The 15,383-nt window shown below is 43.9% G+C and overlaps 1 protein-coding gene across 2 annotated transcripts; it reads right to left on the bottom strand.

Annotated features, from left to right (window-relative positions):
- Positions 1-194: 194 nt before the first annotated feature.
- Positions 195-14,396, bottom strand: NME5 (NME/NM23 family member 5). Of its 2 annotated transcripts, none has more exons than XM_050962262.1 (6): positions 14,107-14,396; positions 11,058-11,224; positions 4,183-4,388; positions 3,783-3,883; positions 2,344-2,462; positions 195-406 (listed from the first exon to the last, which is right to left on the bottom strand). In XM_050962262.1, the coding sequence occupies exons 2-6, from the start codon at positions 11,184-11,186 to the stop codon at positions 326-328; spliced, it is 636 nt and encodes a 211-aa protein (XP_050818219.1). In that variant the 5' UTR covers positions 11,187-11,224; positions 14,107-14,396; the 3' UTR covers positions 195-325. The 2 variants fall into 2 exon arrangements, with proteins under 2 accessions (XP_050818219.1, XP_050818220.1); XM_050962263.1 differs by lacking the exon at positions 14,107-14,396 and adding an exon at positions 12,736-12,985.
- Positions 14,397-15,383: the final 987 nt, after the last annotated feature.

Below are 15,383 nucleotides of genomic sequence, written 5' to 3'. Positions count from 1 at the left end.
GTGTAAATAAGAATGTAGGTCTCTATGGGTAGGGTAAACCAAGGCAGAGAGGGAAAATGTCACTAAAAAGTATGTAGTCATTTATCACCCAGCACAATAAGTTGCAGCATGTGATTCTATATTTATTAATTTAATGGGAATAGGTCCTAAAACAAATAATTACTAGTTCAACTTATCCAAAGATTACTTGTCAATTTATAGTTGGTTATAACACTAACATTTATTTCATGTAATGTCATTACAAATTCAAAGGATACACTTAAAATGATACTAATAAGCATCTTATCTGATAGCGTTTGACAAAATCTCCATTGGACTTTCATCCTTAAGGTTCTTCCATGATCATCTGCTGCTGTAGCCTAGGTTTATTGGGATTATGTTCTATCAACCAATCAGCAAACCAAATCTACAGGATGAAAAGATCTTCAATGTCACTTCTATAACTATATAAAGAAAACATTAAAAACCATTTCACTCCCGTAAAAACTGACCCATTTTATTAAGGGCACTATTCTGACACAGACACTACTAAATACACCCTTTCTTTGAGACACTATTAAAGTATGTAGAACTGTACATCTCAGTTTATAGTAAATCATAAACTCTAGTTACCAAATTTGCCTTCTTAATCTGTTCATACTACATATTGCTCTTCAGTCTTGAGCTGCTTAAAATGAATTGTAGCCTTCTCATGTCAGGGACTTTCTCTATATAAGTGTTTGCACAGGGGCATTTTAGCCCTATCTCAATACAAATAATAAGTATGAGGATTCTATTTTGAAAACAGAATATGCACTCAAACGCTTACAGAAAAGTGTTATTAATTGTGTCAGTTCTATCAACACTGCCAGCTATTTCAACACATTGAGCCCTTCCTACAAAGTCAGTGTCACAACTTTCTACACTACAATCATGAGTATCTTACAGTAACCCTTATAGGCAGGAAATAGAGCCCTAGAGAAGTCAACAAATGTTATGTTCTGGTACTTTTTGAAAACGCAGCACATCATGTAAATTTTCTAGCAAACTGTAATGGTATCTAAGCACAAATGTGAGAGGCAGGAATGCCTAAGTTCTAATTCCATTTGCTAATGACTGACTCTGGCCTTAGGCAAATTACTTAACCTCTCTGCCTTGATTTCTCCATTTGTTAAAATGGAGTTTATCACACATACTTGCATACTTCATAGGGCTGTTGAACACTAATTAGTGGATGTCAAGTGTTAAGTACTAGTAAACTGCTTACAGTACTGTGAAGGGAGAGGAGAACTGATAGAGTAGTAGAAGGGAAATGGAAGCAGGGATTAGTATCAGATACGAACACAATGATTTGTCAAGGGTTACAGACAGGTAGACTAAATAAAATAATCCTAGCAGGTTACAGGGAAGACAGAAACTGAAGACGCTAAGGGACTAAGGCACTGAGCAGATCTGAACACTGAACACAAAACAGTTGAATTCATACACAGTGACAAAAAGTGGTGCAATTGGGAGACAGAGGTTATAGGTTACTGCATTTTGGAGACATGATTAAAAACAAGAATAAGTATTTCAGCAGAGGGAGAGTCAAGGCAAAAAGAACAGTGATGACAGATGTACAGACGAGATGATATAGGAGTAAAAAGTTAGCATAGTTAAGAGGCAAGGAAGACTCCTAAATTTTCAACTTGAGAGAAAATTAAAGATTTTATGTCCTGGACCAAAATTCATGCAGTCAAATGGGAGTGTTTCCATTCACTTCAATGGGCCTTGGATAAGATGCTTATTTAAGGGGACTAATGATGACAGAAGGTCAAGAGGTTTAGTCAGTGACTTGGGCCTTTATACTGAATTCATTGCAGCAGTATAGCTGACTGGAAAGGGGTCACAAGAAAACTGTTGGACACCTGTAGATGCTTTCATTGGAGAACTGCTCAGGGGTCAAAGTTTATGTTAACAAGGGTGAACGTGATCACGTGACCAAGAGAGTCCATTCCTAAGATAAGCAGTGAATTGAATATTACTAATTGTAGCATGTACAGCAGAAGTTAAAATACAGAAATCTCTTTTGAGGGAGCTTGCATATATTTATTTCTAAAAAGCTGCCAAAGCTTCATCACATATTCTCTGCATTAGCAAACTGTCACAAAGCATTTAATCTCATTCATGCCCCCTGGTACCTGGTTTCTCCCAGCTAAAACTAGGTAGAGGCAGATGATATTTGACATCCGTGTACCTTAGCTGGCCCTTGATTTCTACCAAAAAAGAGGCAAAGCAGCTTTCCTCGAAATATTATAAGGAACCATGAACGTCACCATAAAGCAAACAACACAAGGTAAGAATTTTGTATGACAGAGTACGTACCAATGGATCTGCTGGTTTCTGCTTACAAAGCTCGGTGAGCCCAGCTAGTAGTGTAGGATTGACATAAAGGTTCAGGTAATCCTTAGCAGCTTGTCCAACTGGAATTGGCTCAATAATCACTGGAAAGAATAGCCATGTGAGTTGAATTATTGCAAAGCAATTTGCTTATAATGTTAAAAAATTACTTTCCTTCAAATGTTTATAACCGTGGTTATATTTTCCTTGTATTTGATAATACTTAACCCTCTGTATGGCTTCTCTGCAAGACATACAACATGACATACAGCTACTGCAGTGTGTTGCCCCCAAAGCAATTCTAAGAGGGATGGAGCTTCTTGATATTGTATCTTGGGGGTGATCGTACACTGGCGGTTGTTGGTCCAGGGGAAAAAAAAGCATCCTTTAGTTGATTGGGGGGAAGAGGAAGAAATAAGACTAATTGAGGACCCACCCACTTCACTGGATATTTATTGGGCAAAGGAGAGTCCATTGGGGACTACTTCTTCAGTGCACCATTACTGCTGTGAAGCTGGTTCTTGTTACCCTGAAGGATCTACATCAGATATTGCATTTTTATTGTGGGGCAAGGGACAGGAGGTAGAATGGCTTACATGGGATTCTGAAGAGGGAAAATGCATGATCTCCAGGGGAAAAGAGAGACTAACATTCATACTAAAGAAAGACCTGCAACAGGCTTTGAGACAGGTTTTCAAGTGGTTTGAATTCTGTTTAAACATTGTTCCAACTAAAATGGTTTTAAACTCAGGACCACATGCTACTCCTATTTGGTTTTCTGGTGTAGTGGATAGGAAACTCCATGACTATCTAATCATAGATTTTCCTTAGAATCACTCCTTTAAAGATTGTGTCATCTTTCCCCTCAACCTATGGAACAAGCAAAGAGCTCTGTCCCTCAAAGCTCACAGGTGCCTTTGTCCACGCCAGTTGGAACTTGGCTCCTGAACTGTACTGCCATGTGACCCTCCACCACTAGATGAGCATGAATCCCTCTACCCCAGTCTCAGAAGAGGGAATTCAATCATATCAGATCAACAGTAACTCTGGGGCAGATTTTCACTCGGAAAGCCACTCTGCTCCCAGTGAAACGTGCTGAAATGAAGTAGCTCCATGGTTCCTCCCATTCCTTCAATTGGCCTGCCTCAATTCCAATGTCATACAGGGGCATTTGCAGTATCTGTGAGGCAGAAGGGAAACTAATTCCCAATCACTGTGATTTGGGTGGCTCGTCAAATACGTTTTGCTCCACATGGCATAGCAGCTCAGTCATAGTTTAGTTAGTCAATGAAAATGGGCCCAAACTGTTCTAAAACATTTTTCAAACCCCCTTTATGAGCCTAGGTTCTAGACTGAATGTCTGGCTACAGACAGGTAGGAATAGGGCAGGAGCCATACACTCCTAAAGACGACTTGCAGTTTACCTTCAGGAAACATGAATCGAATTTCTCTTTCTGCTGAGGAAAATCGGATACTGCCATGAACTGCATTCCTCAGATCATCTGTCCCATAGATTGCTCTTAAACTAAAAGCAACAGAGAGAGGTGTTTGGATGGCTCTCTCAAATCCCTTCCAAGTATTTACATTCTCACTCGGATTGCAATAAATACAATAAGTGAGGTCTAATTAACAAAATCTTTCCAGTTAACAAAATATTTTGTTTCTTTTCTGTGCCATAATTTCAAAATGAAAAAGGTTGGCCCAAACCTTTACTAATTTTGTACAGTAAGGGTGAAATCCTCACCTAGTGACGTGAACGGCAAAGCTCCCCTTAACTTCAGTGAGGCCAAGATCTGACCCTAAATCTATTCTTCAGTAAGTTACCTGTCAGGGTGTGTTTCCTTAGCTCTTTTGCTGTTTGATGGTCCAATCAACTCTTTCCAGTAAGCGATAGCATTATGTCTGGCAAGAACCATAGCAACTAAAGGCCCAGAACTCATATATGCTGTTAAATTAGGAAAAAACATTTTGCCATATTGATCTGCATAAAAGTTGCTGCATTGCTCTGGGCTTAGTTGGAGCTTTCGTTTCTAGAAAACAAAGACAAGGAAAAAGTAAGCTTCTATTTTAAGCATATACTCTATTATTCATGGATGAACACCACCAAGATTTACATAAAAATGCTACATTACAGAATTTATATTTTCCAGCACTTGTAATGAATTACAGCTCTCCAATGTCCTATGTTAAGCTATTCATCAGCAGCCATTATGTCTTCTTTAAAACATGCTGAAATGTGACAAAATGGTATTGCAGGATCTCATGTTTGTGTCTTAGTAGCTTCTACACAAAATCTCAGCAACGTACACGTAAAACCTTTTTTTCTGACCGCCAACCCTGCAAGCTCAACTGGACTCTGAAAGATCAGTTATATTTCTGTCTCAAGTAGTAACAAATATTCCGCATATGGAAGTGTCAATTTCTGTTGATGTACAACTGGGCAAATAATCCAGCTCACTCTCTCAGAGCTGTATTGGTTCTGCAGTGCTTACATGAGTAAAGAGTAGTAAAAACTTACTTTCTGTCAGTAAATTAAGCAGATACAAATCAGAATATACACAAGAGTAGGTTGTCTGTTTAAGATGTCATTTTAGTCAATTTTCTAACCATAAACATACTATTGCATTTTTTAAACTGATGTTTGATGTAATCCATTATTCTACTTAGACTGTATACAAGAAACTGAAATGTATTATCAGTGGTCTGTGGTTTAATTATTCAGCTCACCAGTACTATTTTGCACTTTTATGCAATCTTCTCTTCATTCTAGACCACTACCTATAGAACTGTTCTATTTTTCATTCAAAGTATATATATTTGTATATTCTCCAGAATAACTAACTAGCTTGCAGATAGCAAGGATTTAGGTAATTATCAGTGGGTTAGATGATCAGTGGCAGATTATTAGTGGAGAACGAGCAAGCATACAACATTCACTAAAGAAAGCAAGCAAAAGAAATTAAAGGAAATTTGTGCTCTTTGAGTCCAACCCTCTGACATACAGTGCACCTTCGGTTACTATTGACTTTAATGTTGAGGTCACTGGACACCTCACAGAAAGCTTTAAGCATCGTACATTACCAGGTCTCAGATTTTATCTTTGTGAAACTTGATGCATTACACGTAAAGCAAATAAAATGTTTGGAGGGCGGAGGGACTTTGATGTACTAAAAGTAATACAAAAAAATGTAATTTTGAAATTATCACATTGGTCCCTTCTGACTCTAGAATCTATGAATCTATAATTCCATAGCACAAATATACTATACTTGACACCTACTATTTTAGTAACTGGAATTTAATAGGCTGAGAAGGAACATTTCAACTGAGCAGAATAAAAGGGTTTACTTGTCTATCAGGCTGTTTCTGAGCAGCTAAGTTTGCTCCATTTAGGTTTCTGAACTGCCACCTCTAAAAAGACAAAATAATTCAACACCAGCTGTATAATGGTGACATCTAGTGGCCAGTTCCTAAAATCCAATGAACAGTAATTACTTTAAGCCAGTGATACACGAGAGCTGCACATATTGATTCAGATGTCAAGAGACCACAATCTACACTTTGGGGTATATCTTTGCTCCACTATGCTTCTTCTGCAGTGAAAAAGGAGCAGATGCCCCCTACTAGTTTGCTACTGGGAATTCCTGATAGCACAGAGGTCGCTCTGCCAACTCTTCTAACTCCCTCCCCACAGCTCCTGGAACATCCTTTGCTAAACATTTCCATAGGCTCAGCCACAGCCAGTTGATCTTCTATCCAGCTCCCACTGGGCCTCCAACGGTGTCGCAGGGAAGCAGGCAATGGAGGACCCAGAGCTACTCTCTCCTCTCTTCCCTGCAATGCAGAGGTGGCCGGGTGTTTGGCAGATGTAGCAGTAAAGAGAAAAACACTGCTCAGAATGCTCCTTGTTCACCTCAGAGCTGCTCCTGAGGCTGCAAGGGAAGGTGGTGGCTCTGCTTCCATCCTGAAGTGACAGGGTTAATTCACTTCTGTTCTATAATGAGAGAGTTTAAAAACTGCAGTGACTAGGAAACCCATTGCAATCCAATGAATTGCAATGAACTTAGCAAATGCGCACAACAGAAAAGACTTGGTGAGGTTCTGCTGTATTGTTAGAAAGGTGATTCAGTTTAAATTGTTGCTTAACACTGCACGTATCTGCACAGGTACAGAGTTTATTGGCAAACCCAGTGTTTTCCCTGCAGCCAGCAATGCAGAGTCAATGTTTCTATGGAAGCTGCATTCTGTTCCACCTCTTTCAGCAGCAGCACAATTACCAGCTCATTTGTACTAACAGAATCTTTCCTTCCGCTGATACTATGTTTTATTTACATGCTGGCAGTTACAAGAGTCCTGTTCTGACTTGTAAACAGTGGCGCTGGAACTAGGAGTGCTGGGGGGTACTGCCACACCCCTGTGCTTGAAGTAGTATTAACAAACACCAAATACATGGCTTCTATAGTTTTCATGATCACCATAAAAATTGTTCCACCATCCCCACTTGTAAACTAAGCCATTTTATATGGAACTCCCAGGTATAATAAATATGGAACCTCGGGATGCTATTGCCTATAGAACCCACTGAGACAATAAATATGGAACAACAAGATGCTATTTTTGAAATCACTTCTCTTAAGCATGAGGCAATTCTCCAAAAAGGGCCACATTTTTGGAGTTTATCGTACCCTCATTTGAAAGCTTATTTTACGTATGTTTAGATGAAGCATGATGTTGAGCTGTCAAGTGGTGTCATAAGCCTGAAACTATAGTACCCAAAATGAGGAAGTGTCATTTTTTGCACAGTTCTAGAAATACTACTACATGACTATGACTACAGTTTTTACTGTTTAAGTTAATTTCAACACCTTCATGTGGTGTTTATCAGTTACAGCTGTTTAGCATTTGGCAAAGACAGCGAATATGAACATTTTGCGATATGCTAACATGAAATGTCTTCACATTGCATATTCTTAATTGTCAATCTGTTGCAAGTGATTATAATAGTTTTCTATTTTTTCAGTTGAAATTGGCTGATCAGATCAGTCTAACACTGAAGGTTGTTCACCAGTAACTGTAGATTGTGTGCCCGTAATTTGTACTGCATAGTGGGTAGATATAAATATATGTGAATTCCTAAAGGAATGCTTCTTCATTTGTAAGCTTTTGTACATATAACGTAGCATCTAGTCTGCCTCATAGAAGGTTTTAATTTATAATTGCCTATGAATGCAGTACTAGCCTTTGAAATATTCTGGAAACTAGCTTTTGAATTCAGTGACACTTATATACAGGTTAGTATTAGTGTTAGACAGGGATGAAAGTAAAATGGAGCTCTTACTGGAACGGAGCCACTCTGGCACCCCTGGAAGGGGCAGTGTCTCGGGCAGAAGGGGCAGGGCTTGGGAGGGTGGTCAGCATCCCCCAGTCAGTCCATCTGCGCTCCCTGGCCCACGCCACCTAGGGCTCCAGCGGCTATGTAAAGGGCCCGGGGTAGTAGCAGCAGCTGGAGCCCCATGCCCTTTTAAATTGCAGCCCCAGGGCAGCTATTTCTTTTGCCACCCTATCTCCCCCATTGGTGGCCACTTTAACTTCACTGCCCCTTTTGTGCCCCCCAATCGGCGGCCCTGCGGGGTCATCACTGCCCCTTTTTCACCCCTCCCCATTGGCAGCCCTGCTAGTAGGGACCCAGCATGGCCACCGACGCGGGGTGCAAAAAGGGCAGCGACGTTAAAGCCAGCGGTACGGGCCTGGCTACCTTTTACCAGTACTACCTTACTTTCACCCCGGTGTTAGAGATGACAATACACAACTTATTATGAATATGCAAAAGCTATGAGAGAAAGACGTGGCCTAACAAGAAGTAGTGAAGACAAAGTTCACAAACAAGTCCTTGCTTCTGTACTGAAGAGGGATGAGGAACATGTGAGAGATCTCACCAACCATGTCATCAACAATATGACAAAAACTCATTTGACTCTGAATCACATTCAGAGAGGCTTATCAATACATCATGTAACAGATGTACAAGATTCTCTACTGAAAATAGCGGATGTTGGTGAAGAACAAATGGAGATTTGAGAGAGATGTACTTGATTCTGATAGACACATAGCCTCTTCAGCCCAGTCAAGAAACCTGGCATCAAAACATTAGCTGAAATGCATAGGCGCTGATTCAGTAAGTGCTCTGGTGCTGGAGCACCCACGGGGAAATATTAGCGGGTGCTCATCAGCCAAGCTCCCATACCCATGCCCCAGCTCCTCCTCCACCTCCTCCCAAGCGCGCTGCATCCCTGCTCCTCCGCCCACCTCCCAGCACTTGCTGCCTTGCCGCCGCCAAACAGCTGTTTGGAGGCATGCTTGAAGGGAAGGGGAGGAACAGGAATGTGGAGTGCTCAGGGGAGGAGGCAGGGAAGAGACAGGGCCAGGGAGGGGATCTGGGGAAGGAGTCAGAATAGGGGCAGAGAGTGGGCAGAATAGGGCTGGGAAGGGATGGAGTCAGAGTGGGGCCAGGGTCGAGCACCCACCGGCAGGAGCAGAAGTCAGCGCCTATCCTGAAATGGCCTAGACCAAATGTAACTCTGACAAAGGAGAGAATCATAGCAGCTATTAGTCCAGAAGTTATTTTCTGCACAGCCTTGTCCTTAGCAAGATGGAGAGATGATGTTTCAATGGCAAGCATCCTTAGTCACCCAACAGAACCTAAGTCTATGTCCTTCTTCCACGTTCATGGAACTCTAAGAAGAGCAGATAAAGCTTAATTAGGGCATCATCTGGAAACTCAAGCTGAAGAAATCCATGAGCTAAGAGCATGCAACAAAGAAATCCATGTACATCAGAGATGACATGGTTTTCATACAAATTATGGCTGGAGACAAATTCCACACATTCAATGAATTGGCTGCTGAGTACCTGAGGCAGGTCCTAACAGGATTTGACAAAGCTGATTCTGTAACTGATGTCTTGACAGATATGACAACTGTAACTCAGTGAAAACTTCATAAAGAGAGAGCCAGGACAGGATCCAAGACTGGATGCAAGAAATACCAGGTGATTGGTGGATGTTCTGTGCTTCCATGAAAAAGGTTTCTTAATGTGGCATACAAACAGTCACTTGTAAAATTCCTCTGTGAACATATGGTTCAAAATGCACCTGAGAGTGTGGGAGCACCTCCAACACAAACACTCCTTGCTGGAGGCTTTTCCAATGGCGAAGTAGCAAAGTCCATCACCAGCAGACGTAGTGAAGAAGCTCAAGATTTGTACAGTACTGAAGAGAAAGTGGATAGAAGGATACTTCTGCATGATGTATGTGCCAACATGGCTTTTGGCTCTCTTGGTGTCAGAGAAACCATAGTAATTAGGTCACCTGATCCAGCAAGGGCCAAAATATCTGTAACACAAAGATAACATGTAGATTGAAACTGGCACCATTACCAGCACACTGACAAGCACTGCTTCATACCTGTGCATGCAATTTGTGACTCACTCACTCCTGATTTCTGTAACATACTTCTTGCTGTACACACATTAGCAGGATGACTGTGTCATCCCTATTTGGTATTGGGGAAAAAAAATCTGTATTTAATACTGTCAAAACAAAGGGATCTTACTGCTTCTGAGATCTTGTCAAACTGGGAGAAAGTGATGGACAAAAAGGAAGTTGGTAGCAGTGCTGTATGACCAGAGCAAGAAAGGAAAGGAGACCCCCCAGAGACATGAGTTGTTTGTACCTTAATCTAGCCATCAAAAAGGAAAAGTCACTGGCCAACTTCCACTAGGTGAGGATAGTTTGAAGAACATGTCAAAAGAGCATCTTCGCAAACACAGATTTAGATGTCGTCACACATAGGTAAACAAGATATTGGATCACCATTGCAATATGGATGGAAATAGGTGGATGATGAACTGCTTCTTCAAGGGCCCAATGGCATCTGAGCTTATACGAGATCTTATCTGTGTCTGTAAAAGAAGGGATCGCTGCACAATCATTGACGTCTGTACTCATAGACTCAAGGTCAGAAGGGACCATTATGGTCATCTAGTCTGACCTCCTGCACAATGCAAGCCACAGAATTTCACCCACCCACTTCTGTAACAAACCCCTAACCTATGTCTGAGTTATTGAAGTCCTCAAATCGTGGTTTAAAGACCTCAAGGAGCAGAACAATCTTCCCAGCACAGAAGAGTGTACTTACTTATGTAATGAAGACTGTGATAATCCACACCCTCTTGACAGAGATCACAATGACGGACAAGATGGATGATAATGACGTTGACTCGAAATGTTACCAGTGCTGTTACATTTCAATCATACCTGTACAAATGTATTAGATTTTGTTGTACTCTTTGGATTGCTGTCATGATGCATTGAAGAAATCCAAATTTATTTCTTGAAAAAATAGATTCATTAGACTAACAGAAATGAATGCAAATATTTCACAGTGGCCATTTTAAAATGATGATGTTATCGTTATTGTTTATCCCCATTTCTATGGTAATGGTACCAGGTGACAACACACATCGTACCTCATTTTAAAGTAGACATAAGCTTTCAAATGATGCATGATATGTATGTGTGTTGAAAGGGTACATTAAGTCAACCAAATTGGTGGTGTTTGCATCTTGCTTATCAGACCATAAACAAACTTCAAATCAAAAACAAGAGTGTGCAGAACCTTGTTTTATGCACAGCATATTACCTGAACAATGGTGAATCCTGATCTGAGAATTATATCTTCTATTTCTTCTTCTTTGTCAATTACATCTGGTTTGATGAGGGCTAGGGTTCTTTCTACATAAATCTGAGGCTCAGGCATTAACGCTTGCATCTTTGCTTCAAGATTAAAATTCCAGTGCTTCTCCCTTACTGAAAAGATAGTGTTTTATTACACTTACATTACATTATTGTTAGCTGAACATGCAATTACATACAGGCATCTTTTGTTATATTACCTTTCTAAAATTTGACAGATTACTCATACACAGGAGACAGAAAAGGAATCCCCCACACCCACAGAGGTTGCTCAGAAAGCAATACTATTACTGGGCCACTGCCTGGAAGACCTTTCTGTCAAAGAAGGCCTATGAGGAAGACAGAAAGTCTGATACAGGTGTTAGCTGATGCCCATGTGTCTGCCCTGCATATCTCAGCAGTGGAAGTACTTGCTGCTTTCACCCATGAAGTTGCTATAGATCAGTGGTTCTCAACTTCTTTATCATTGTGGGCCACGTATGCAGCCCACAATGTGTTATCTGGGCCACAGGGGCTGGGTGGCAGGGCAGCGGCAGCCCAGACACTGACCCAGGACCCTGTGTGGGGCCAGCTGGCTGCCCACCCAGAACCCCATCATGTGGGGCTGTCCAGCTGTCCTGGAGCCGGGCAACAGTCCCAGACTCCAGAGCTTGTGGGGCTGCTCCAGACTCCCAACCCTGCGAGGCCAGGCAGCTGCCCCAGACCCCTGACCCCACAGAGCCGCGCAGCTGGATAGCCCAGATCCCACCGCACTGGATAGTCGGGAACCCGCACCCCACACGGGCCAGCTCTTTAGCCCAGAGTTGAGCTGGGCCACAGCTATCTGCTAATTGGGCCGCACACAACCCGCAGGTGCAGAATCACTACTATAGATCTTGTGGAGTGTGCCTTGACTCCTTCTGAGACTTCAGTAAGAGTGTTCTTTGATTCCTGCAGCTTGCAGACCCTAATGTAAGCTTGTTAATATGGTATCTGCATCAGGTTTTTCCTATTCCTCCCTGATTGCATCCTCATAAGAGAAATACAGCAAAATTGCTGCCTCAGGTTAAGATTTTGAGGAAAGGTATTTGCTTTGAGGCTTATCCTCAGGAATCTGCTCAGGATGGATCTGGACTGTGACCACGGCCTTTTTGCACATGACCTCAAACTTCACAGGGGGAAAAAAAATTGTTGCATTTTTTACAAGTCCTACTCAGATTCAAAGCCTGAAAAATCTCTCCTTCCTTGGTAGAGGAATCCAAGTCAAAGGACGGCACCTTCTGGATTTTTTGTACTGTTTCTTTCCCTTTTTAGTTTTAGGCTTTTTTGACTTTTTGGTCTACTTTAAGAGGATTACTGCCCGGCTGTAATCAGGACACGATCTTTTGCAGCTTGTCTTGTGCACAGCCTGGAGCTCTCTAGAAACTTCTCCCTCTGAGTCCTTTCCTTCAGTGTCCCACTCCCCCAAGCAGGGGACTGAGTCTCATTATCAGAGTTCCTTGGCTCTAATCGTGAGGGAAGGGGCTGGTTATAAGCCCTGCTTCTCTTCCTAAGACACTTACGACCCATTTCAAGACTTGGGGAAGAGGTCCAGTAGCCCTGCAAGGGTCTTAACTATGTGGTCCTGTGTGATCCCCAAGACTTACCTCCTCCTCTGCCTCATGTGAATATGTCCTCCTCCTCAGAGCCTCTCCCTGTTCAGCTCTGTGGCTTTTGCAGTGAAGTCATGGCTATTTGGGGGGAGTAGGGGCCCCAGCACGCCTGTCTAACTCAGAGTCCTGGGTCCTAACAGCGCTAGCGTCTGCTGACTGGGAGCAAACTGGACATATACCCTCTGCCAAGCCTGGGAAAGCTCCCTCACATATTGAGCACCTTTTCTGCTTTGCCTGGTACTTGCACAGCAGCTGTGCCATCCTAAAAGGGGGGGGGGGGGGGCAGAGGAGCTCAGCAGGGAAGCACTGCTCCAGGGGCTCCCCACAGGTAACAGGTAATAATTGGAGATACACCAATCTCCTAGAACTGGAAGGGACCTTGAAAGGTCATTGAGTCCAGCCCCCTGCCTTCACTAGCAGGACCAAGTACTGATTTTGCCCCAGATCCCTAGGTGGCCCCTTAAAGACTGAACTCACAACCCTGGGTTTAGTAGACCAATGCTCAAACCACTGAGCTATGCCTCCCCCCACAGCTATGGCCTTGATGCTGCACAAACCCTAAACCACGCAGAAGGTTTGGAACAAAGAAAAAAAGCCTCACTATTGCCTGAAAATGGTTAAAAAAAAGAATAATGACTGAAAAAAGATTACAAGAAAACAAACTGCCCCTTGACTTCTGTGCCTCTGGGTAAGTGGGAGGAGGAGTGGCCAGCAAACACTGTCACAGCTTTGAATTGCCTTCAGACACTGCAGCATGGAGGGGAACCCCCAGACTAGCAGAATTGTGGGAGATGCAGGGCTGCAGAAGGTGCTCAATCCTGCAACCTGCAGCCACTCCCACTGGTTCACTGAAGCCAAAAGCAGTAAAGCACTGTTCACCTCAATGAAGTCTGGGACCCTTTTACTCTGATCCGGATGAACTAAACTTCAAAGTCTTGTACAGTACTATGCTCTTATGTTTAAATTAAGGGCTCGAGACAAGGTTATAATTTCCTAATCAAGCTATGTCGGATCATCAATGAGCTCATAAAATAAAAATATATACAAGCAGCTGTGCTAGGGTCCAATCCGAAACACCTGAAGTACTTGTCCTGGCTGACGTGTCAAACCACCCCTGAGAAATGGGAGGCTTATTCCCTGAAAATAGATTTTAACTGGCGAAAACTTCATTCATGTGCGATACCACAGCGGTATCCGCGCAGAAAAGAGCTGGTTCTTCTTTTAAACGCCGGGATGTCACTGGAAGAGAAGCAAAACGAGGGGCCTGATCCTGCAGCGCCTGGCGCTCCATCCGCAGTCAGCGCAAGACACGTCGGCTTGGCCCCCACCCGCCACGGTAACACCACCAGGCTCGCGCTCACTCACCCAGCCTGGCAACAGGGAGGGCTGCGCTGGGGAGCGCTGCAGGAGCTGCCCCCTGAGACCGACCCACGCACCCGCCCCAGCCCGCTCTCCTGCGGCGCTGACTCTGCCCCTGGTGCTCCCGGGCACTCGTGCAGCGCTGCCCACGGGGAAGGGCAGGGGATTGCTGCCTGGCCCCCGCAGCCAGCCCGGCCCCTCTGCCCGCACGGAAGCCCGCAGACCCCCAGCGGGTCAGCGCCCACGAGCAGAGCGGGCCACTACCTCAACCTGCCCTCGGCCCCCACAGACCTTCCGCCCGGCGGCTCCTGCCCGGGCCACGGTTGCTAAGAGACCAGAGGCAGCAGCCGAAGGAACCGCCCCCTACGGGGTCCGATGAGGTCTGTGCCAAGCGCGCGCTCGGTGCCTCAGAGCCCTGCGCTGGGCTTGGCCGACGTCTGGGGGTACGGCGGCGCCCGCTGCTCCAGACGCGTCCTCGCCCCCGTGGTTCCCATAGCAACGCGTAAGGGCTGCTGGAGAGCGACTCCCTAGGCCCTGCCCCTCACTCCGCTTCTGCATTACTCTTTCTGCCTGCTCCTTTTTCTGGGGCAGACCTCCCAGCCATCCCGTGTAGATGTACAGAATCCGGATTTGGGACAAACCCTGGCGCCCTATTACGAAAAGCCTTGGGGGAGCTGCCAGAGTTCTGCTTGTTGCACCCTGGATGCAATGCTTACTTTATGCCAGGGCTGCGCCCCGGCACCTCTAGGCTTGGCAGTTGATGGCTATGGCTGTTAATAGTCCCAGCACATCTCGGCGGGCTGCATCAGTTATGAACGTAAAAAAATTGCTTGTGCCCCGGCACCTCTTTCATTACAAATTAACCACTGCCTGGATGCCAAGTACTGGGCAGCTGGCCATGGTCAGTCAGATGGAGACACTGGTGATAGAGTTTTTGTGGGGTTGAGGTAGTTTAGGTCTCTGGTGATGAAGGGTTTTGGTGTGTTTGTTATTGAGACTTAAATTTCACATCTCACCAATCTGAAATCTGGCTCATTTGAATTCTGCTCTTGGGTCATACAAACTATGAATTATTTATATAGTACCTCTGAGCTGGAAGAAGCCCCAAATGTTTTACTGTACTAATCGTAAACCTGGTCCTCAAATTGCAATTGAATGCTAAAATCAATGAGAATTCTGCATGTGGATCACCTGCTAGTTCATAACCGAAATATTTACAGCAGCCCTGCAATGCAGCCACCTCTGGGGAGAGGATGGTAATCAGGGGGCACACAACACAGAGG

Source organism: Gopherus flavomarginatus, chromosome 7 (genome assembly GCF_025201925.1).
Source record: "Gopherus flavomarginatus isolate rGopFla2 chromosome 7, rGopFla2.mat.asm, whole genome shotgun sequence".
NCBI classification, from domain to species: domain Eukaryota; kingdom Metazoa; phylum Chordata; order Testudines; family Testudinidae; genus Gopherus; species Gopherus flavomarginatus.
This window is presented reverse-complemented; position numbering and strand designations above follow the sequence as displayed.